This window comes from Pan paniscus, chromosome 12 (genome assembly GCF_029289425.2).
Source record: "Pan paniscus chromosome 12, NHGRI_mPanPan1-v2.0_pri, whole genome shotgun sequence".
Lineage (NCBI taxonomy): Eukaryota > Metazoa > Chordata > Mammalia > Primates > Hominidae > Pan > Pan paniscus.
In genome coordinates, this window is record NC_073261.2 from 38,665,166 (window position 1) to 38,687,834 (window position 22,669).

At 42.3% G+C, this 22,669-nt stretch overlaps 1 protein-coding gene and 1 long non-coding RNA gene across 2 annotated transcripts in view; one reads left to right on the top strand and one right to left on the bottom strand.

Annotated features, from left to right (window-relative positions):
• Positions 1-6,268: 6,268 nt before the first annotated feature.
• Positions 6,269-10,224, bottom strand: LOC103786744 (uncharacterized). The gene is made up of 2 exons (XR_612474.4): positions 9,362-10,224; positions 6,269-6,690 (listed from the first exon to the last, which is right to left on the bottom strand). It is a non-coding gene; the product is annotated as an uncharacterized LOC103786744 (long non-coding RNA).
• Positions 10,225-10,618: 394 nt separating this feature from the next.
• The window catches only part of EIF2AK3 (eukaryotic translation initiation factor 2 alpha kinase 3), a 70,748-nt gene continuing 58,697 nt past the window's right edge, over positions 10,619-22,669 (top strand). Inside the window, exon 1 of the mRNA XM_003805851.5 lies at positions 10,619-11,128. Coding sequence (XP_003805899.3) covers positions 10,821-11,128 — 308 coding nt within the window. The 5' untranslated portion in view covers positions 10,619-10,820. The remainder of the gene's footprint in view (positions 11,129-22,669) is intronic.

Consider the following 22,669-nt stretch of genomic DNA (forward strand, 5'->3'; position numbering starts at 1 on the left):
GAACTCCACATTTTGTCTCTGTGGCCTTATAAGACTCCTAAAAGCTCTCTAAGCTGCACCTTCCTGCATGGCCCTAGACCCTGCGCTTTTTGCTTATAATTCATTAAATGTCTCAAGAGAGAAAATGGTAGGGAGTATTACCCTGATCTAATTGCTTTTTGTTTCTTTCTCATTCTTAGCCCCTCAGGTCTTGGATGCTGTGGTTGCTTTCTGATACCTTCAAAGATTTTTTTTTAAATCTAACTTAACAGTCAATCTCAGTGAGATATGTGGTCTAAAACCAGCGACCATGTCAGTACTGGTAGCTGATGCCCAACAGATGATAATTTAATGAAACTACAGCACTACTCTGAAAACAAATACCATAGTGACAGCTAAGACAGCTTGTTTTCAATCTGGCCCACTGACAAAACTACATTCTATGTGAGGACTAAATTCTCCCACGACTTTTCTTTATTTGAACCACTGTGTAACACTTGCTTTTAGAGGATACCAGTCATTTGGCATTTATTTGGTAGCAATGAATCATTTATATAAAATATGCATCTTACTTTTTCTCAGTTGCCTGTAACAATTAAGATAGCATTACTTGGTGCTGGTTTGATAGACACAAATGCAAGTTTTGGCCCTGAAATGCCAAAAGGGTTTAGCCAGACTATCCTATAATTACATTATATTTTTAAAAAATCATCCAAATAAAAACATAAGAAATTTGAAATCTTATTCTATACTTGCTGACCATTAGGAATATGCTGATGTCCACCATATGAAATAATTTTATCTATTGTTAGTGATACAAAGTGATACTTCGCATTTGTGCTTACTATTGCCACCTGGTTGTTTAGATTGTTCTGATTATAAAATTGTGTAAACATTCTCTACAGAGAAAAGAGGCAGAACATTATAGAAAATGGAAATGAAGTGACTAAAGACAGCCCTTGGTGTAAGTGCCCATTGAGAACACTGGAAGAAACTGACTTCAGAGTCCACCCGGTACAAATGGCCGCTGAGAGTCCCTGGTATAAGTAACCAAGGCAGTGCCTGGTCCAAGATGCCACCTAAAACACTGTGAGACTTAGAGAGGAGAAGCAGATTCTTTCAGAGCACACGGCAAGTTACTTGGCAGTTCCAGGGTCAGTGCTATGCTCTACATTGCCTCTATTTCTTCCTGAATTCGAAGAATTACAAACAACTGGAAAAATAAAATTACTCCCTCTCTTCCCCCTAGACAGAAAATGAAAGTAATGAAGACTTTGGGTAAGAATTTTACAGCGGCATTTTCAAAGCTTTGCAAGGGGCTTTGTGCATTTAAGAGAATTTGCTATTTAGAGGTCCAGAGATCTGGCTCCTGGAGTTTGGTTATGAAGAAGGAAGAGGCAAGTTTGAAGAAAAGGCACTGATATTTCTTAGTACAATGTGAAGTCCTGAAATCATTATGAAATAGAATTCTTTGCAATTTATAAAGCAGTTAGGAAAATCCTCTTGTTTGTACTTAAGAGTTCACATGTACACATGCTCATGTATATAAGTGTGCACAGGCACATGTGTTAGCATTTGTTTCTGCATTTATGCATACATGCTTGCAAATCCCCCTTTTGGAGCACTCACCAAAAGGAACAGAATGGATCATCCATATTGGCCCAGGACTGGACCAGACTATATAAATTCAAGGGTTTATAATTATCAATTACTATCCTTGTGAAGCACCAAGGCATTTCTCTAGACTTAGTTACTCAGACAGGAGAGAAATACTCATGACGGGTATCGCTGACTGAATGTATGGTCACAATGCTTCTCTCCCCTGTGGCAGCATACACATCCACACTCTAGCTGTGACCTCATGGTATGTGGAGTGTGCTTTCCAATCCCTGCACTTTGAACTTGGCCATGTGACATACTTTGGCTACAGAGCTTTTCATAGACATAGGAAGGCAGAGACTTGAAATACGTATGTGTGGCAGGCCTTGCCCTCTTGTATTTCTATTATTGCCATGAGAAGAACATGCTCCAGGTAGACCATTCTTCCAAGGAGGATGAGAGACCAGTGGAGTAGACCTGGGTCCAGCTTAGTCTGGAGCCAAGCCCCAAATGACATGCAGACTTATGAAGATGAATACATTACTATTGTTAAACAAATAGTATTACAAATTATTGTTAAAGTTTCAGGGTAGTTTGTTATAAAGAATTATTGTGACAATAGCTGACAAATACAATGGGGGAGGCAGTGAGTCCTGGGCTGAGACCAATTTCTGTGGGTAAGAAGGTGAAAAGAAGTGAAAGTAAATGTATCCAAGACAGAAGAATAGAGGACAGAAAGCCGGGTTAGGAATAGAAGCATGCATGCGAGGGGACCCCCGAGGGCAGCATTAATTTTGGGAGTTCCTGCTTTAATTAGCCCATCCTTTCAGCAAAGTTTGATCTGCACATGCAGTCTTGTGTGGTGGGTATAGAAAATAAAGTTTGGTTGGAAGCTGTGGGTGAAGAGCAGCCTCCTACTTAGGGGCTGTGTCTAGGAGTTCTGTGCAGTGACTACAGTGAAGTGGCCATGACCCACAGTCAAGTTGCAAACATCTGAGATGAGTTTGCTATGGCCAGGAAGAATTTTCTAGTACATCGTACAGGAGAAATTAAAGGCCTCTGAATTAGTGGGGGATTGCTGGGGGTGATAATGGACTCTCAAGTAGCACTTCAATGTAAAGAATTACTGATATAAACTATGCACATGTAAATAAATTATAGGCATATAGAAAAATTATGAATTTCACAAAATCCACAATTTATCAAACATATTAAGTCCAAAGTGCCATGTTCCTCCACTTTTAGTATACGTAAGAGTCTCCTAGAGTGTTTGTTAAAACTGCAGATTCCTGGACCTCATTCCCTGAACTTTTGATTAAGTCAGTCCAGGGCCACACTTTAAGAAACATCGATAAGCTGCTTCCTTGCTATGGTTACAACAACCCTTTGTCTTTCATGTAGGAATTTGGATATTTCAGGCCCATTTTACACATGATCCAACTATAATTGTCCTTTTAAATGTTGAAATAGCCACCAGAAGACCAGGCTTGTTGCTATGTGCTCTGCATTTTTTAAGCAGAACCTCCTGAATTCCTCTTTCCATCCTTGTTATTCAAACAACTTCTAGTGCTTCAAGTGCACCCCAAAACTCCTTATTGATGTGTCGTATGTCACATCAAAGCAAGCTACATTTAATTTTTTGTGTTTGTCTTGTCACTTCATTGGTTAAAATCTTTGAAATTTCAGTTTTTAAACAAACAAAATCTGTTTTCACATCCTTCTGCCTTTTTTGGGGCAAAGTGGAGGAGAAAAATCTGTATTGCTTTTTGTTTAAGTCAGGTCTATTAATATATGATTTATATACAGTAAAATTCACCTTTCTTAGGTATACACTTCTATGAGTTTGACAAACTTATATACTGACATCACCACCACCACCAATAAGATTTGGGATCTTTCCATCACCTAAGAAAGGTTCCTTGTGTCCTTCGTTAGTCAATCTCATCTCCTTTGTCACTATGGTTTTATCTTTTGCAGATGTCAATACATGGAATCATAAAGTATATAATATTCTGTATCTGGCTTCTTTTACTTGGTTCAACACTTTTGAAATGCACCCTTGTCATTCATATCATCAGTAGGTTGTCCCTTTTTACTGCTGAGTAGTATTCCAGCATATGAATGCACTATAATTTGTTTACCCATTAACTAGTGGATAGACATTATGACATTTCCAGTTTGGAGCAATTATGTAAAAAAGCTTCTATAAACATTTGCCTACAGGCCTTTTTACAAATATACGTTTTTATCTCTTAGGTAAAAACTTAGGAGTGGGATTGTTGAGTCATATGGTGTATTAGTCCGTTTTCACACTCCTGCAAAGATACTACCTGAGGGCAGGGCACAGTGGCTCACATCTGTAATCCCAGCACTTTGGGAGGCCAAGGCGGGTGCATCACTTGAGGTCAGGAGTTCAACAACAGCCTGGCCAACATGGCAAAACCCCATCTCTACTACAAATACAAAAATTAGCTGAGTGTGGTAGCACACATCTATAATCCCAGCTACTTGGGAGGCGGAGGCAAGAGAATCACTTGAACCTGGGAGGTGGAGGTTGCAGTTAGCCGAGATCATGCCACTGCAACTCCAGCCTGGGAGATAAGGCGAGACTCTGCCTCAAAAAAATAAAAATAAAAAAATACTACCTGAGATAGGTAATTGATAAAGGAAAGAGGTTTAATTGACTCACAGTCCCACATTGCTGGGGAGGCCTCGGGAGACTTACATTCATGGTGGAAGTCAAATGAGAAGCAAACACCTTCTTCACAAGGTGGCAGGAGAGAGAAAGCACAAGGAAGTGCCACACTTTGAAATCATCAGCTCTTGTGATCACTATCACAAGAACAGCATGAGGGGATCACCCCCATGATTTAATCGCCTCCCAACAGGTCCTTCTCTCAATATGTGGGGATTACAATTTGAAATGAGATTTGGGTGGGGACACAGAGCCAAACCATGTCATATGGTAAGTGTATGTTTAACTGTAATAGAAATTGCCAAGCTGTTTCCAAGATAGTTGTACCATTTTACCTTCAGACCAGCAATGTATGAGGAATTGCTCATATATTCTTGCCAGCACTTGATATTGTATTTTTAAAAATAGGTATTCTAATATATATGGAGTAGTATCTCATTATGTGCAATCAGTTATATCTGTTCCTGAACCTAGCGTGAGCAATTGTGAAGCAATTGTGGAGCAATTGTTCATGCTAGGTTCAGGAACAGATATAACTCATTACTCTTATAGTACTTGTGGTAGAATCTCCTAGGGTGTTTGTTAAAACTGCAGATTTAGGCCGGGCACAGTGGCTCACACCTGTAATCCCAGCACTCTGGGAGGCTGAGGTGGGTGGATCACCTAAGGTTGGGAGTTCGAGACCAGCCTGACCAACATGGAGAAACTGTCTCTACTAAAAATACAAAATTAGCTGGGTATGATGGCGCCTTCCTGTAATCCCAGCTACTCAGGAGGCTGAGGCAGGGGAATAGCTTGAACCCGGGAGATGGAAGTTGCAGTGAGCCAAGATTGCACCATTGCACTCCAGCCGGGGCAACAAGAGCGAAACTCCATCTCAAAAAAAAAAAAAAAAAAAAAAAAAAAAAGGAAAATCTGCAGATTCCTGGACCCCATTCCTTGAACTTCTGATGAAGTCAGTCCAGGGCCACACTTTAAGAAACATTGATGAGCTAATTCCTTGCTACAGTTACATTTTAGTTCCATGCCCTCTGTCACATGACTTTGCAGTTTCTTTCACTAGAGGCAGGGCGTGTTGTCCTGCCTCTTTGATGTTAGGCCTAGTCATATGCCTTGCTTTAGTCCATCCTGCTCCAATAATAAGTGCTCCAGTTCTGATACTAGTTTTAAGAGGCCATGTAAGTTTCCACCCATCTTAATTGTGTTTCTTCCATTGCCATAAGAAAATCGTGCTCTAGCTAGATCAGGCAACTCCAGGTGAAGGGTGTCAGAGTATATACATTTTTGCTGTTTTAAGCCACTGAATTTTGGGATGGTTGCTTACACAGCATTGTTATGCCAATAGCTAACTGGTACAACACAACAAATTTCACTGTGTGGCAAACTCTTCAAGAGTGCCTACCCATAAACATTCCTCTCTTTATAAACACTTTTAATAGACATTTTACAAAAGATGATATATAATGTCCAACAAGCACATTAAAAGATGTTCAAAATCACTAGTCATCAGGGATATGCAAACCAAAGCTACAATGAAATGGCATCACATACCTACTAGAATAGTTAGAATTAAAAAGACAATTACCAAATGTTGGTGAGGATATAGAACAACTTGAACTCTCGTGCACCACTGGTGGGGGTATAAAATGGTACATCACTTTGTGAAAATGCTTGGCAGATTCTTATAAAGTTAAACATCCATCTACTATATGAGCGAGTTATTCCACATCTAGGTGTTTACCCAAGAGAAATAAAAACCTACATCTACAAAAAACCTGTATGTACATAAATGTTCTCATAGTAGCTTTATGTGTAATGGCCAAAAATTGAAAATATACCAAATGTACTCCAACAAGTAAATGGATAAAGAAACGTGGAACATATAAAGCAGAATACTACTCAGCAGTAAAAAGGAACTAAGTATGGCTACATTCAACAACATGAATAAATTTAAAAACATTATATGGAGTGAAAAAAGTAAGACACAAAAGTACATACTGTATGACTGCATTTATTAAAGATGCTAGAATATGCAGACTAATCTATTGTGATGGAAAACAGATCAGCGGTTACCTAGGGGCCTCGGGTAGGAGGGATTGACCACAAAGGGACACAAAGAATCTCTTGGAGTGATGGGAATGTTCTGTATCTTGACTGTGGTATATACATCTGTCAAAACTCATCCAAATGTATATTTCCAATAGGTTCAGTTTATTGTACATGTATTATACTTCAAGAAAACTGATTACACATTCTTCCTTTCATCCTCACTAGCAGAATCCTCATTTTGCTTAGCAGCAGCATGGTCTGGCCTGGGAAATGTCAGTGAAAATTCCTTGGTGGTGCTTCCTGGAGAGCTCTTTGATAGGGGCAAATTCAGGTGGTTACATGCCTTTTGTCATTCCTCTTTGTCCTACCTATAATAAAGAAATGATACTGGAGTTGCCATCCCAAAACAGTGAGACGACAGGCAAAAGGAACAAAGTCACCCATGAAGCATGGAGAAACAGAAGGAGCATAAGTTTAAATAAAACATCACTGTAGAGCTGTGGTGTCAGTAAAAAAAAAAAACCCACTTCTTGCTTCACCCACTATATGGCAAGGTTTTTGTTATTCACAATCAAATATCATTTCAACAGATGCAGTCTCTCTCTGTTAAGGGATTGAACTTACTGTTTCTAAATCTCAGACCTATTTTGCTGATTTTTTGGGCCACACTCAGTTGTAGAATCTTGGTTGTTTTGGGCAACCCTGGCTCAGGGTACCTGAGCACCAGCTTCTTTTCCTGGCCCAGCCTCACGGGCCAGCTCTCATGCACGGTCCCCACTTTCTTACATTTCCCTGAGGCACCCAGGTTCCAGAGTTCCCACAAAGTCACTGTGAAGCTCCATGCTGTCCTAAAGCAGGTAGACTCTCTTTTCTCTCCTTAATTTATTTTCCCAGTCAGCACACTTCGACTCAGGCTTTTTTTCCAAAATGGAAAATTTGTGTTTTGTTCCCAAGTATAAAGCTTGACTCTCCTTACTGGCATTTTCCACCACTGTGCTCTTCTGCCCACGCCTTTTTCATCATAGCACTTATCTCAGTTTTAATAATGTATGTGTGATTGTTAATGTCTGTCTCCCTAACTAGATAGGTGTTAACCTTCAGAAGGGCGGGAACCACATCTATTTTGTTCATATCTTTATTCTCATTATTTGCAGGTGGTCATGTGGAATCCCTGAATGTTAAATGAATAAATAAAACTTCCACAGTATTTACAGGTGGCAAGTAGACTCCTAATTCATTAGTTCAGATTAACAGCCTTGTTCATGCCATGATCATTTTTTGAAAAAATTACAAAACCATGAAGACCAGGCCCACTAAAATATATACACTAATTTCAAACAGGTAGTTAACAATCATTTTTCATCTTATGTTAATTTTCTGACACCTTCCTCATACCAACTAGTATAATCCCTTTTAGGTGGGCGATTTTATCTCCTATTTTGTTGAGTAGATAATGGTCAATTGGTTTGAGTTCGCTCATCTATTTCCTCTACTTTTCAAAATAACTTACTCTCTAGGAATACCTCCTACGCTCTACTTTCAACATGGAAGGCAGAGCTGCCCCTTTTCCTCCAGATACTCTGGAATCTTGCTCTCCTAATCAACCCCCTCTGTCTACAGCAACTGCAGTCTCTTCCTTTCCAGTTGTCTCTTTCCTTCTGTCCTCAGGTATTCATTCATTCATTCATTCATTCATTCAACAAACATTTATTAAATGCTTGCTAAACACTTTGCACTGTTTTATGTCTTCAAATACATCAATGAGCAAATCTTCACAGAATTTACATGCAAGTGGAAGGAAACAGAGCAGACAATAAACAAAACAAATATGTAAATTACAGTATTTACATATTTGTAATGTATGTATCGGCTAAGCAGAAACAAAGCAGGAGAGAAATAAAGGAAGGAAGGTGGTGGAGGTTTTAATTTTAAATAAGGTAGTGAGGAGGGACTTCACTGGGATTAGCAAAGCCTCAAATAAAGTGAGGGAACACATCTTGTGGGTACCTGGGTATTATGTGCTAAATTGTGTCCCTCCAAAATTTACATGTTGAAGTCCCAACCTTTAGTGCTTCAGAATATAACTATACTGTATTTGGAGATAAGATCTTTAAAGCAGTGATTAAGTTAAAATGAGGCTGTTAAAGGTAGCCCCACACTCCAATCTGACTGGTGTTAGAAGAATAGGAAGAGACACCAGAGGGAAGAGGAAGTAAGAGGGCTGCCATCGGCAAGCCAAGGAGAGAGGCCTCAGAATCCCACCTTGATCTTGGACTTCTAGCCTCCAGAACTTCGAGAAAATAAACTAGTTTTGTTCAGGCCACCTGGTCTGTGGTATTTGTTAGGGCAACTCTAGCAAACTCATATACCTGGGAAGTTTCCTAGGCAGGCAAAACAACAAAGGAAAACCCCCAAGGTGGGTCTTGATTGGCCCAATGGAGTGAGCAAAGACAGTATGAAATGAGATCAGAAAAGCCATAGGAACCAGATGCTGTAGCACCCTGTAGTCTATTTTAAGGACTTGACTTTTATCCTGAGTGAACTGGGGGACCTTTTGAGGGTTACGACCAGCACTATGGAGAAGCAAGAAGACCGGTGAAAGGTGTTCTAGACAGGAAAAACTTGAGTTGCTGGATCAAATACAGCTGATAAAACAAAGATTATCCTTTGAATACAGCACTGGTGGCCTCAGCGAGAGCAGTTTTGGTGGTGTGAATGCCTGACTGTAGTGTACTTGGGAATGGGAGAAGAAGAATTGAAGATAAGGAATTTTGAACACTTGAGTTTTGCCATACAGAGGAGCAAAGACACGTGGTAGGAGCTGGAAGGGGAAGAGAGGTTTCTTGTTTGTTTTGGGCTGGGGAGAGATTAGAGCATGTTTTTAGCAGATGAAGGATAATCTAGGTATACCCATATTGCCAACATCTTAACAAATCTTCACCGGTTTTGGACCAGGTGCGGTGGCTAATGCCCGTAAATTGCAGCACTTTGGGAGGCTGAGGCGGGAGGATGGCTTGAGGCCAGGAATTTGAGACCAACCTGGGCAACACAGAAACCCCATCTTTACAAAACAAAATTAAAAATTGGCCTGGCATGGTGGCACGCATCTGTAGTCCCAGCTACTCCAGAAGCTGAGGAAGGAAGATCGCTTGAACGCAGGAATTCAAGGTTATAGTCAACTATGGTCAAGCCACTGCACTCCAGCCTGGGCAAAAGAGCAAGACCCTCTCTCTAAAAAAAAAATTTTTTTTTAATGTTCACTGGTTTTGATGCGGGTAATAGCCTCCCGGCCAGTCTCCTCATCGTTGATGCTGTCACTGCTGAAGATGCATTTTCTTATCACTTCACTCATCTGCTCAAAAATCTTCGGGAAGTCTTGACTTGCAGCATTAAAAGTTCAAATGCCTTGGCTGAACATTCCAGTCTTCTCCACTCTGCCCTTTTGCAGTTTCATCACTGTCTTTGGTGAGGTACAAAGCGTGCCAGGTCAGAGTCAGAAGACATGAATTAAAGTCATGATTCTGTGACCAACCAGCTACGTGATCTTAGGCTAACTACGTCAGTGCACTGGGCCGGGGCTCCTTCCCGTTTCTAAGGAGGCGGGAGGCGTGTCGGGCAGACTGGATTGTCACAGGTCACTGCCATCTCTAACAAGCGGACTTCTGAGCCCCGTTGCGGCCACAAGTAGGACCATCTCCTGCACCCTCCTTACCCTTCTACTTCTAGGGACCACACGGCTTCTGTGGCCACTTCTTGCTGCTTCGCTTTTGCCTTCCTAAGTAGACTAGGCTTTAGAAGAGTTACAATACCAGCTCCTTTAAGGTCGACCTCCTCCCGGTCACAAGGGACTTGCCTCCCACTCTTCACTTGGGACCGTCCTCTTCACAGTCAGAATCCGCCACGTAGTAAGTGCCGCTTCCAACCAATCAAGAGGCAGTTAGCGCAGACCTTTGAGGGACATCCACTTCCACCAATGATCTTCAAGTCTTCTCCAGCGCCTCGCTTTGTGGGGCGAGGCCAACCACCGCGATGGCCAATCTGTTGTAGGAAAGGTATTCCGGGAACTGATGAGCGCACCAATCAGGTAAAAAGACGTCGGGGAAGGGCATTTCTCATTGGTAATTGCGTCCGGAAGAGGGACGGGCCTCGAACGACGAAATTACGATTTGATTGGTAGGTGCGATGTTGACCACCAGGGAAAGTCCACCTTCCCCAACAAGGCCAGCCTGGGAACATGGAGTGGCAGCGGCCGCAGCCAATGAGAGAGCAAACGCGCGGAAAGTTTGCTCAATGGGCGATGTCCGAGATAGCCTGTCACTCAGGTGGCAGCGGCAGAGGCCGGGCTGAGACGTGGCCAGGGGAACACGGCTGGCTGTCCAGGCCGTCGGGGCGGCAGTAGGGTCCCTAGCACGTCCTTGCCTTCTTGGGAGCTCCAAGCGGCGGGAGAGGCAGGCGTCAGTGGCTGCGCCTCCATGCCTGCGCGCGGGGCGGGACGCTGATGGAGCGCGCCATCAGCCGGGGGCTGCTGGTACGGGCGCTGCTGCTGCTGCTGCTGCTGCTGGGGCTCGCGGCAAGGACGGTGGCCGCGGGGCGCGCCCGTGGCCTCCCAGCGCCGACGGCGGAGGCGGCGTTCGGCCTCGGGGCGGCCGCTGCTCCCACCTCAGCGACGCGAATACCGGCGGCGGGCGCCGTGGCTGCGGCCGAGGTGACTGTGGAGGACGCTGAGGCGCTGCCGGCAGCCGCGGGAGAGCAGGAGCCTCGGGGTCCGGAACCAGACGATGAGACAGAGTTGCAACCGCGCGGCAGGTGAGGGGCTGCCGACCCGGGGGAGGCAACTTGTTTACGCGCGCGAGCCGCGGAGGATGCGGTGTAGGGGGGCGGAGATCCGGGACCCGGGCGGGCGTCTTCCCTCGGCTGCGGAGGGCAGCTGGCGACCTGGGGACGAGCGCGGGGCCACGACGCCCTCCCATCCCCCGGCCAGCGACCTGCCTGGGCTTGGCTCCCGAGGGCCTGGTGTTGGCCGACGGGTCAGAGCAGCATCCTCGCAGGTGCGGGAGAATGGAATTCCAGGGTTGCAAAGAAACGCCACTTCCCCTCTTTCATTGTTTTCGGGCATTGATTCTCTTCCAAGGAACCTTTCCCTCTTTTTCCTTACGCACATCACCTCCTGTCTGTGCTGGCGTGACAGCTGTTGTGAGAAAGGATTTTAGCAAAAGACGTCTGCATTTTCTTTCAAACACAACTCTGTAGTGCCCCCGGACAAGGATTGAGATCAGTGTCTAATTGAGATCTGCGGAACACCTGCATCCGAATCACCTGGGGATGCTGGTGAAATCTACAGTTTTCTAGGCCCTACCCCAGTTTTACTGAATCAGACATTCCCTGGGTAAGAGCCTGGCATCTGCGTGTTTAACAAGCACGCCGGATAATTCTTGCACGCTAAAGTTTAAGAGCTATAGTCAGATTCTTGAATATTGGTTCTTGAACCTAAGAGCCATGGTTAGGTTCTTGAATAAGGGGTTTACTGTGTAAACATTTAATATAGGGTTTTCTTTGAGTTTCTCAGCATTCAAAAAATGTTACTTCAAGGTGATTGTTTTAAAGCACTTTTCAAAGTCTAGACACAATGTAAGGCATGCTAACAGTAAATTTTGGGGACAGCCAATCTTATCACACCCGTGGAGAAAGTGATGTCCGATTTTATAAATGGAGTGTTAAAGGGAGCATCAAGTAAATTAAACTAGGGAAGGCTGGGCTCTGGATTGGAACATATTTTAGACTTATAGTCATTACTAGATCGTAACAAGTTAGATTTAATTTTAAATTAATATTAGAACTTTGATCTATATATCTGGAGACTACTATAAATAGGATAAGTACTAAAATTCTCTAGGCACCATTTGAATATATAAACATTTGTAAATATATATATATAAAACAAAGTTTTCTTAGGTTTGCTAATGAGTCAGTTTTCCTGGAAGAGTGTTTTTGTTTATCATAAAGAAATTTCTGAAGCTCCTGCTCAAAATGAATTACATGAAGTAGAGTTGAGACGTTTTCTTTTTCTTAGAATTCAAATCCACTTCAACAGGTCCTTACTGGTTAACAAGAGCCCAAGGATGCCCTGGGTGGCAGAGGTTAGGCAGGTAGTTCCTGCCTTCCAGGAGAGTGTGCAGTCTAACAGTACGGATGAAACGAGAAGACCTATAACAACATTACAGACTAGAAACAGTGCCAGTGTCAGGGATGTCCCAAGGTTTTTGTGGTGTTCTACTAGGTGAGGTATGGGAGTGAGGGTAGGTAAGAAGATAAGAGAAGGTTGTGGCAGAATGAGTTGGTTCCTGAAAAATGGGTAAAATTGTAATGGAAAGTCACTGGACTTGAGGAAACAGCAAGAGGCACAGAGGCCGGAGATTATGTTTGGAAAACATTTTGTCTCTGTGTATGTCTGTGTGTGTGTGTGTGTGTGTGTGTGTGTGTACGTAAGCGATATAGACATGCACATATGTATGCTAGGCAGGGAGAAGTAGATGAGGATAGAAAAAATAGGTTAGAGCCGACTGTATATGCATATAGTCTGATGCTAATAGCATCATTGTCACTTGGGAGTATGTTAAAACTCTGGAGTGGGGCACCACCCCACACTCCCTGAATGAGAGTATCTGCATTTTAACAAGATCACCATGTGATTCACATGCACGTTAAAGTTTGAGAAATGTTGGGTAGAGTATCCTGAGTGCCAGGCTTGATCAAAATTACACCTAAGGAATGTTTCTCTAGCAATAGTGTGTACTGAAAACTTGAGTTAAGAATACCAAAAGGAGAGTGTTATAGCAGTTCAGATGAGTGTAAAGTGGTATAGGACAGAGGGGACAGAGTTGAGATATTTGATGCAAAATCTAGGTTCCTGGCAAGTGAATGCATTCTTCCTTTCTTGGTACCCTTGTCCAGAGATTGAGACTGCGTGGCCAGAAGTTGACAAAAGAGGTTTAAGGGAGCAGGGAAGAAAAGGTAAGGGGTTTGGTGTTGGACATGTGACTCGGAGGTGCAGGCAGGACATCCAGAGGGAGACATTAGGTAGGCGGGTGGAAATGAGTGACTAGAGCCAGTGAGAAGGCAGCGTAAATATGAATAGGTGAAGCTGTGGGAAAGGGAAAGCTCATGAGAAAACCTCAGGAAATGCCTTTTATTTTAGGGAGGAAGATGAGCCAGCAAAGAAGACAGAAATACAGCTGGCTAGGTTGGAGGTACAGGAGGAGGACTGGGAAGAAAGAGATTTGGCGATGAGCACACTTAAAGAGTTTAAATGAAGCAGCAGAGACAATACTCAAATTGCAAGAGGTTAAAGATTCAGGCCCTTCTGCCCCAATCCCTCCTTTCCTCACTGATGAGGTAATTTTTAGGAGAAGGAACCTCCGAACTTACTTATGTACTGAAAAGAGGGAGCCTGTGTAGACAGAATGAAAATGAAAGGGGCTGGGCGCATTGGCTCAGCCTGTTATCCCAGCACTTTGGGAGGCCAAGGCGGGTGGATCACCTGAGGTCAGGAGTTTGAGACCGGCCTGGCCAACATGATGAAACCCCATCTCTACTAAAAATACAAAAAATTAGCCAGGCATGGTGGCGGGTGCCTGTAATCCGAGCTACTCGGGAGGCTGAGGCAGGAGAATCACTTGAACCTGGGAGGCGGAGGTTGCAGTGAGCTGAGATCGTGACACTGCACTCCAGCCTGGGCAACAAGAGCGAAACTCCGTCCCAAAAAAAAAAGAAAAGGAAAATGAAAGGAACAGGTGATGAGGTGAAGGTAGTTAGAGAAGATCCACTTAGCAAACAGGAGGATCATTTCTTTCTCATAAATTGCAGTGAAAACAGGAATTTTGGCTTGAAGAGCATACATGATCACCAAACAGAATTGCCTAGGAAGAGATAGAGCCCAGTTTTGGGGTCTGCCTTGTAGTGTGGACTTAAGATAGTGTGGAATGTTTGAGAAACCTTGAATAAGTTGATAGTCAACAGGGGATAAATACGCAGTTTATAAAAGTTTTTTCTAAATGCTCTTAAAAAAAGATAAAAACCCAGAGAATATTAATTAGTTCAGTAATAATAGACCGGTAATTCTGTTTGTTTCAAGGAGTATTAGGGGAACAGATTTGAATTAACCAAGCGTTTACTATGAACAGCTGTGAAGAACTGCAGTACTGGCAAAACTTTTAAAAAGGAGGAGGTGTGGAATTATCTTTATTTTTGCATGTTGTCTTTTGATACTCAAGAAGCAATCCGAGATTCACCAGTTCATTGATACTTTTCTCTTGATGGAATTTTCAAGTTTCATTCTAAGTGCTTACTCTGCATATCAAGCATGTGAATGAGTGAATAAGCTATTTATTTTCTTTAAAAGTTAGCTAAAATAAACTTGTTTTTCTGGTACCAATCTCGTTGTCCATGTTCTTCTGCTAAACATTACATTAGTTGATATTTAAGTGGGATGGTCATTGCAGAAAGTTGGGAAGAAAGTCTCATCACCTCACTGTTAGATTTTACATATGTTTATGTAGTTTTGTGAATTACCAGTCTTCTGACTTCAACACAAATAGCAAATTGCAAAGTGTTACTTGGGGTTCTTGGGATGGGTTGGGAAGTCATTCTGACAATCTCAGAAGTTCTAAAGAACTAGTTTTATCTTAACTATCACTAATTTGCAAAGTACATGTTCCTTTTTCCTCTGGCTCTAATTCCTCTCTAACAAAAGTATTTCTAAATTTGACATTAATCTCTGGTGCTTCTTCAATTTGTGCATCTGCAAACTGATTTTTTTATTAAATGAGATAACATGAAAATATTTGCAAATAAAAGATGATATAATTTCTCTTTTTTTTCTCTGTCCTTTTACAAAGTGATCTGATGTGAAACAAAGGTACAGAAATCTAGTCTTCCTCAGACTTTCAGATTTATAATCATTTTTTTGTTTGTTTTTTTAACTACTAGGACCCTTGAATAGTAGCATATCAGAATACCATGTTGAAAGGAAGCTCAGTCATATAGTCCTATTCCTGTTCACTCACCCAACTCCAGACTTTTAAAGTTAACTAACAGTCACCTTTAAAGAAGAATTTACACAGAACTTTCAAAGCAAGTAATAAGCCAAAATAAATATACTTCAGGCAAGTAATGAACTATCCTTTGTGTCTGCAATTGTCTTTAGCTTAATTGATGCCAGGACTGTGCTTAGACTATGTGGACAGGGATGGGAGATTGCTTTTTATCTGATCTCAGGTCCCTGCGTTCATAGGCATCTTCCAGATTGCAGAGAGGACCTGTCTTTATCAGTTGCTGTGAGCTGTAGCTTCAGCGTGTCTCTTTACTCCCTAAACATTGCCTGATAACTCCATTTGCTTTTCTCCTTTTTTGTAAGAGGGGAACTTCTTATACATTTTTATTACAAATTGTTTTAAAATACAAAGGAGAAAACTTGTAAGTTGCAGAGCTAAATGTGAGGGGAGGAGATAAATTTGTGTGTGTGTTTAATTCCATTCTATTTGTAAATGGCCATTTTGATTAAAAGTCTTTCATAGGGCCGGGCGTGGTGGCTCACGCCTGTAATCACAGCACTTTGGGAGGCCAAGGCAGGCGGATCACCTGAGGTCAGGAGTTCAAGACCAGCCTGGCCAACATTGTGAAACCGTGTCTCTACTAAAAATACAAAAATTAGCCAGGCATGGTGGCACACGCCTGTAGTCCCAGCTACTCAGGAGGCTGAGGCAGGATAATCAATTGAACCTGGGATGCAGAGTTTGCTGTGAACCAAGATCATGCCACTGCACTCCAGCCTGGGTGACAGAGTGAGACTCTGCCTCAAAAAAAAAAAAAAAAAAAAAATTATAGAATAAAGTAGAAAAGGTACTTTCAAAAATGTTTTAATGTAACAGGAAAAGGATATCTGTTACGCTTATGTTAAACCTGTACCACTGAAAACTTAGATTGTATGTCTTTAAGGTCTAGCTGATATGCCAAAGTTATAAAGTATAGTTGGTAATTTTTGATATATTTGTTATGATTTGGGGCATGGCTAGTCTTGTCATATGTTTAAGTAAAGGAGGTTTGACTTGAAGATTTACTTAGTAGGTGAGGACCAGGAAGTATAGTCTAATCAGTACTACTTTGTTTCTAAACAAGAACATATGCCTCCTTTAGTGAGAGCACAAGTTTGGGCAAAGGATTCTCAGCTACGCCAAAAAAACAGGTTCAACCAAATCACATTTATAGTTTTGTGAAATAATGCCCTCTCCCCAACCCCCAGAAAGGATATTTGAAATTTTAAAATAAGCAGTTGTTAATGTAGAAACTATTTAATCCATACAATGTTCTCCTATCACCTGCTTGTCTTCTTTCACATCGGAAACTTCCACAGGAAATAAAGTTCCTTTAAAATGATTTTATGAAGAAATTTAGCATACACTTATCAGAATTTGATAAACTTAACTGTAAATAGGCAGGTGTTCTGGGTAACTTAAGTCAGCACAGTTTTTCTTTTTTTATTGCGTATTCATTGTGGCATAAAGTCATTTCTCCTGGATTGAGGACATAATCAGAGCAATTACAGGATGAACGACATCTGTGAGATTTCTGAGAGGAATAAAAAGCTGCACGTTTTAGTAATATAGTAGTTGCCACTTATGCAAACTTACAGTTAACAGAATAATGAGTTAAAAACCTGAATTTCTGCTCCTGTTCAAAATTTTGTATTTGGTGCATAACCTTAGGTAAATCACATCTTTTCCCATCTTCTCAGCCTTTTTGGTGGTGATTGTTTTGTGTAGATAATATGTTTGTCCTACCAAGGTTTATTCATTCAACAAACATTTATTTAGTTTTACTGGGGCCCAGGTACTGCTAGGCCCTGAGAGTAGATAAATGTCTTTTCCGTAGGAAGCTCCAAGCCTGACAGATCATTGTGTTAAAGAATTAACTATCCTTGAATGGATAATAAGTGACATAAAAGTAGTGTGAGAGTGAAAAGAATGGAAGTGGCAAGTTATTGAGTCCCGGAATGAGAAAAATATCAAGGACAGTGTAGGCCACAGAATAGTGTGAGCAAGGGCACAGAGCAGGGAGTTTGTACAGTGAGCACAGAGCAGTGGTTCCTAAGCCAGGGCTCCAGGACCCCTACAGATCTGCAAAGATAAAAATGGGGATCCATGAGACTGCCAGTATTTTAAAATAACCTAATGGAAATTAAATATTTAATAGAAGGTACATTAAAAAGTCAAGTTCCTTTGCTTTGAACTAGAATTATATAAAACCTTATATAGTAATTACAGTTCTTTCAAGAAATGTTGAATATTTTGATTGGTTCTTAAGTATTTCCTCTAAAGATGGGAGAATTTATTATACACAGTGTTCATTTGGCAGGTGGAATAATTTAAGACATGGGGGAAAATATAGACAAGAGAACTTTTGAAAAGTTCACCCCATGGAAAGGGGGGAGTGTGGAGCTGGGAAGGAGAGGGGAGAGAGGGTTGGGCTGGTACAAGAGGCAGAAAAATGAGATTAGGAAAGTACACCGAAACCAAATTGTGAAAGGCTTTATGTGCCACACCAAGCAGTGTGACCTTTCTTTTTCAGTGGGCACAGGGAACCTTGGAAGTTTATCAGATCTCTATTACAGAAACAAAACTGTGGGAAGAAGAGAGGGGAAAGAAACCTGAGGCAGGAAAATATGTTAGAAAGCATTTTAAGGTGTTCTGATGAGAAATGAGAATCTTCTAGAGCAAGAGCTGTGGTAATGAAGAAGGCAAAGATTTTTTTTTTTTTTTGAGACGGAGTCTCGCTCTGTCGTGCAGGCTGGAGTGCAGTGGTGCAATCTCAGCTTACTGCAACCTCCGCCTCCCAGGTTCAAGTGATTCTCCTGTCTCAGCCTCTCCCAATTAGCTGGGATTACAGGTGCATGCCATCACACCCGGCTTACTTTTGTATTTTTAGTAGAGATAGGGTTTCACCATGTTGGCCGGGTTGGTCTTGAACTCCTGATCTCAGGTGATCCATCCGCCTTGGCCTCCCAAAGTGCTGGGATTACAGGCGTGAGTCACCGTGCCCGGCCAGAAAAGATTTAAGAGAAGCTTCAGAAATAGAATTAAGAGTACATGGCTGTTGTTTAAATGTAGAGGATGAGGGACCACAAAGAGTTGATGTCTGATTTAAATGTTAGGTAATAGGATGGATGGCTACCCTTTTAAGTGGCAGGAATAGATTGTGGGAAAGAAGTTTCCTGAGCCTGTTATGGTGATAACAAGTAGATCCTGCTGAAGATGCAGAACTAGGATAGGGGAGAGATGGTGAACTATAAATCCTGTACAGGTTTGCGGGCTGTCATACTATAGATGGAGGTGAAGCTGTAGACATTGACCATCTAGGTAGAACATGTAGTACAAACAGGAAAATGCCTGCTCTATAGATAGAAAACTATAAGGATGATAGGTGAGGCCGGGCACGGTGGCTCACGCCTATAATCCCAGCACTTTAGGAGGCTGAAGCGGGCGGATCACCTGAGGTCAGGAGCTCGAGACCAGCCTGGCCAACATGGTGAACCCCCACCTCTACTAAAAAATACAAAAATTAGCTGGGCATGGTGGTGGGCACCTGTAATCCCAGCTACTTGGGAGGCTGAGGCAGGAGAATCGCTTGAACCTGGGAGGCGGAGGTTGCCATTGAGCAGAGATCGTACCATTGGGCGACAGAGCAAGACTCCGTCCCAAAAAAAAAAAGAATGATAGATGAGGACCCAGGAGGGACTGGTCCTGTAGAAACCAGGAAAGAAAAATGTCCAGAATGAGGAGCTGGCCACAACGGTGGCTTTTGTGAAGACAGGCCTGATGAGGGGAGTGAATCTGGCAGTTAGGAAACCATTGAAAATCTTTCTTGAGAGTGGTTTCCAAGGATTGGATCATGGGTGAGAGTTCAGGGCTTGCTGAGGAATCATCCAAATAAATGCTTTTGTAAGCTACAGCAAAATGTAAGTGAGAGACAGAAGTCTCCAAAGTATTTACTGACAGAGATGTTCAATATGCCTTCTTCATCCACATCATAAATTTAATTTTTCTCTATGGAAATGACTAAGGTAAAACAGTGTTTGCACAACTGGTCTTATGAGACTCACCTGGAGTGCTTGTTAGGCTACATTCTCCCAGTCTCCCTCTTAGGATGAGACGTGGGAACCTTTAATGGTTTTTAACAAGCACTCCAGATTATTTTTATGATCAGGTACACTTGGGTTACACTGAGATAGGTGAAATAACCATATTTTGCCTATGAAAAAATAACTCGAATGAAGCCATGAGGAGAATGAGAGGAGAGCCATGGGGATGTACACCCAGGTCTGACTTAGGCTTTGGTTCTTTCCACTGGAAAAGCTGTCTCTGCAGTTCCTTCAATTCTTGAATAAGTTAAGAGTTTTTCATCTTGATCTTGGAACCCTCAAAATAGGGCAAGTGGTCTTGGGGAGATAAATAACCTTATATTCTTCCTGTTTTGGGAGGTGTTCATTTTTCACTTTTTATCTCTGTTTATGTTTCTTCTTTCTGGAGACAGCATTTCACTCTAACACTTAGGCTGGACTGCAGTGGTGCAATAACAGTTCACTGCAGCCACGACCTCCTGGGCACAAGCTATCCTCCCACCTCAGCCTCTGAGTAGCTGGGACTACAGGCATCTGCCACCATACCCGGCTAATTTTTAAAGTATTTTTGTACATTTGGAGTCTCAGTATGTTGCATAGGCTGGTCTGAAACTCCTGGCCCTCCAACCAGTTCTCCTGCGTCAGTCTCCCTGAGTGTTGGGTTTACAAAGGAAAGCCACTGCACCTGGCTGTGTTTGTTCTAAATGCCATACCTTTTTTAAGTTCAACTTTTATTTCAGATACAGGAAGTACATGTGCTGATTTGTTACATAGTATATTACACCCAGGTAGTGAGCATAGTACCCAATGGTAGTTTTTCTTTTTTTTTTTTGAGATGGAGTCTCGCTGTGTTGCCAGGCTGGAGTTCAGTGGCGTGATCTTGGCTCACTGCAACCTCTGCCTCCTGGGTTGAAGCGATTCCCCTGCCTTAGCCTCCTGAGTAGGTGGGACTACAGGCATGCACCACCACGCCCGGCTAATTTTTTTTTATATTTTAGTAGAGATGGGGTTTCACCACGTTGGCCAGGATGGTCTTGATCTCCTGACCTCGTGAGCCACCGCACCTGGCCCCAATGGTAGTTTTTCAACTCACCCCCTGCCAGTACTCTGCAGTGTCTATTGCTCCCATGTTTATGTCCATGTGTGCTCAATATTTAGCTTCCACTTATAAGTGAGAACATGCAGTATTTGATTTTCTGTTCCTGTGTTAATTCGCTTAGGATTGTGGCTTCCAGCTCCCTCCATGTTGCTGCAAAGGACATGATTTCATCTTTTTATGGCTGCATAGTATTCTATGGTATATATGTACCACATTTTCTTTATCCAGTTTACTGCTGATGGGCACTAGACTGATTCCGTGTCTTTGCTCTTGTGAATAGTGCACTAAATGCTGTATCTCATTGCTATCCTCTGTTCATCTCTGCATTCAGCCTGAGGACTTTGTTTTTTAGCAGTATCTGTCTACTTGATGTTTTTCTTGATCTACATTATGCCAATGAGCACCTCTTTCTTAGACTGTGATTAGGTATAGTAGCAAATCTTTATTGCTCCGGTGGTGCTTCTTAATTCCAACCACAGCAGAAGGGGTGCCTCCATTCCAGAGACATGCTTCTGGGGAGGAGCCCATAATGAATACTACAGCTGGCTTGTAATGCAAGAGAGTCTTGGTCAACTTGCGGCTTTACTTTGAATTTATATACATTGTGCATCAAGTGATATAGAAGAGATAAAGTTGCATCTTGTATTCCTGACCAGGAATATAACTATACATGCTTACAGTGTGCATGGTCTTTAAAGCTGATAAATACACCTAATGAATTCCTAGAACAACTGTACAAGTCATCCTTTAAACAACTATTTAGGCCGGGCAGGTGGGATCACACCTGTAATCCCAGCACTTTGGGAGGCTGAGGTGGGCGGATCACCTCAGGTCAGGAGTTCAAGACCAGCCTGGCCAACATGGTGAAACCCCGTCTCTACTAAAAATATAAAAATTAGCCGGGTGTGATGGCGGGCACCTGTAATCCCAGCTACTTGGGAGGCTGAGGCTGAAGACTTGCTTAAACCCAGGAGGCGGAGGTTGCAGTGAGCCGAGATTGCGCCATTGCACTCCAGCCTGGGCGACAAGAGCGCAACTCTGTCTCAAAAAATAAATAAATAAAAACAAATAAATAATTTATGGAGAGTCTGCTCTGTAGCTGGAGGTGTATGTTCCAGGCAGAAGGAACGGTAGATGCAAAGGCCCTAAGCAAAAATTTTGCATGATGTATTTGAAGAGTTGAGGGGGTCTGTCTATGGATATGCAAACTCTGAAAAGCCTGTTAGACAGTCTAAATCAGGTAGGTGGTTAGATATGTATGTCTGCAGTTCAGGGGAGAGGCCTGAAACCAGATATAAATTTGGGAGTTGCCAGGATATAGATGGTATTTAAAGCTATGAGACTGGATGAGATCACCAAAAAAATTACATGTAGGTAGAGACTATTTTAAGAGATAGGAAAGATAAGAAGGAACCAGAAAATGAAACTGAGAGAGAATAGCATAGAACTGAGTCCAAAAAAAAAAAGAGCGTGGTGACCTGGAAGCCATATAGAGTGTGTTTCATGGAGGGCAGAAATGGCTGGTCAGGTGCTGCTGGGTGGTCAAGTGAAGCAAGACCTGACCACGGGATTTATCAGTGTGAAGGTCATTCTTGACTCTGACAAGAACCATTTTAGTGAGGTGGTAGGGGCGAGAACTTGATTAGAAATAGTTCAACATAGAAGGAGAGGAAGAGATTAGGAGACAGTATATAACAACTCTTTCAAGGAGTTTTGTTGCAGAGGGGCAAGAAGTAGATTGGATGCTTGAGGAGGAGAAGGATTCATTTTGTTTGATCTGGTTTGGTTTTTAAGTTGGGGAAAATAGTAGCAGGTTTGAATGCTGCTATAACAAAATACTGTAGACTGGGTGGTTTATAGACAACAGACCTTTATTTCTCATAGTTCTAGAGGCTGGGAAGTTCAAGATCAAGGTACTGGCAGATTCAGTATCTGGTGAAGACTGATTTTTCACAGAAGCACTCCTACATGGTGGAAGGGGCAAGGGCATCTCTGGGGCTGCTTTTATAAAGGCATTAATATCATAAGTGAGGACCCCACCTTCATGAACTAATCACCTCCCAAAGCCCCACCTCCT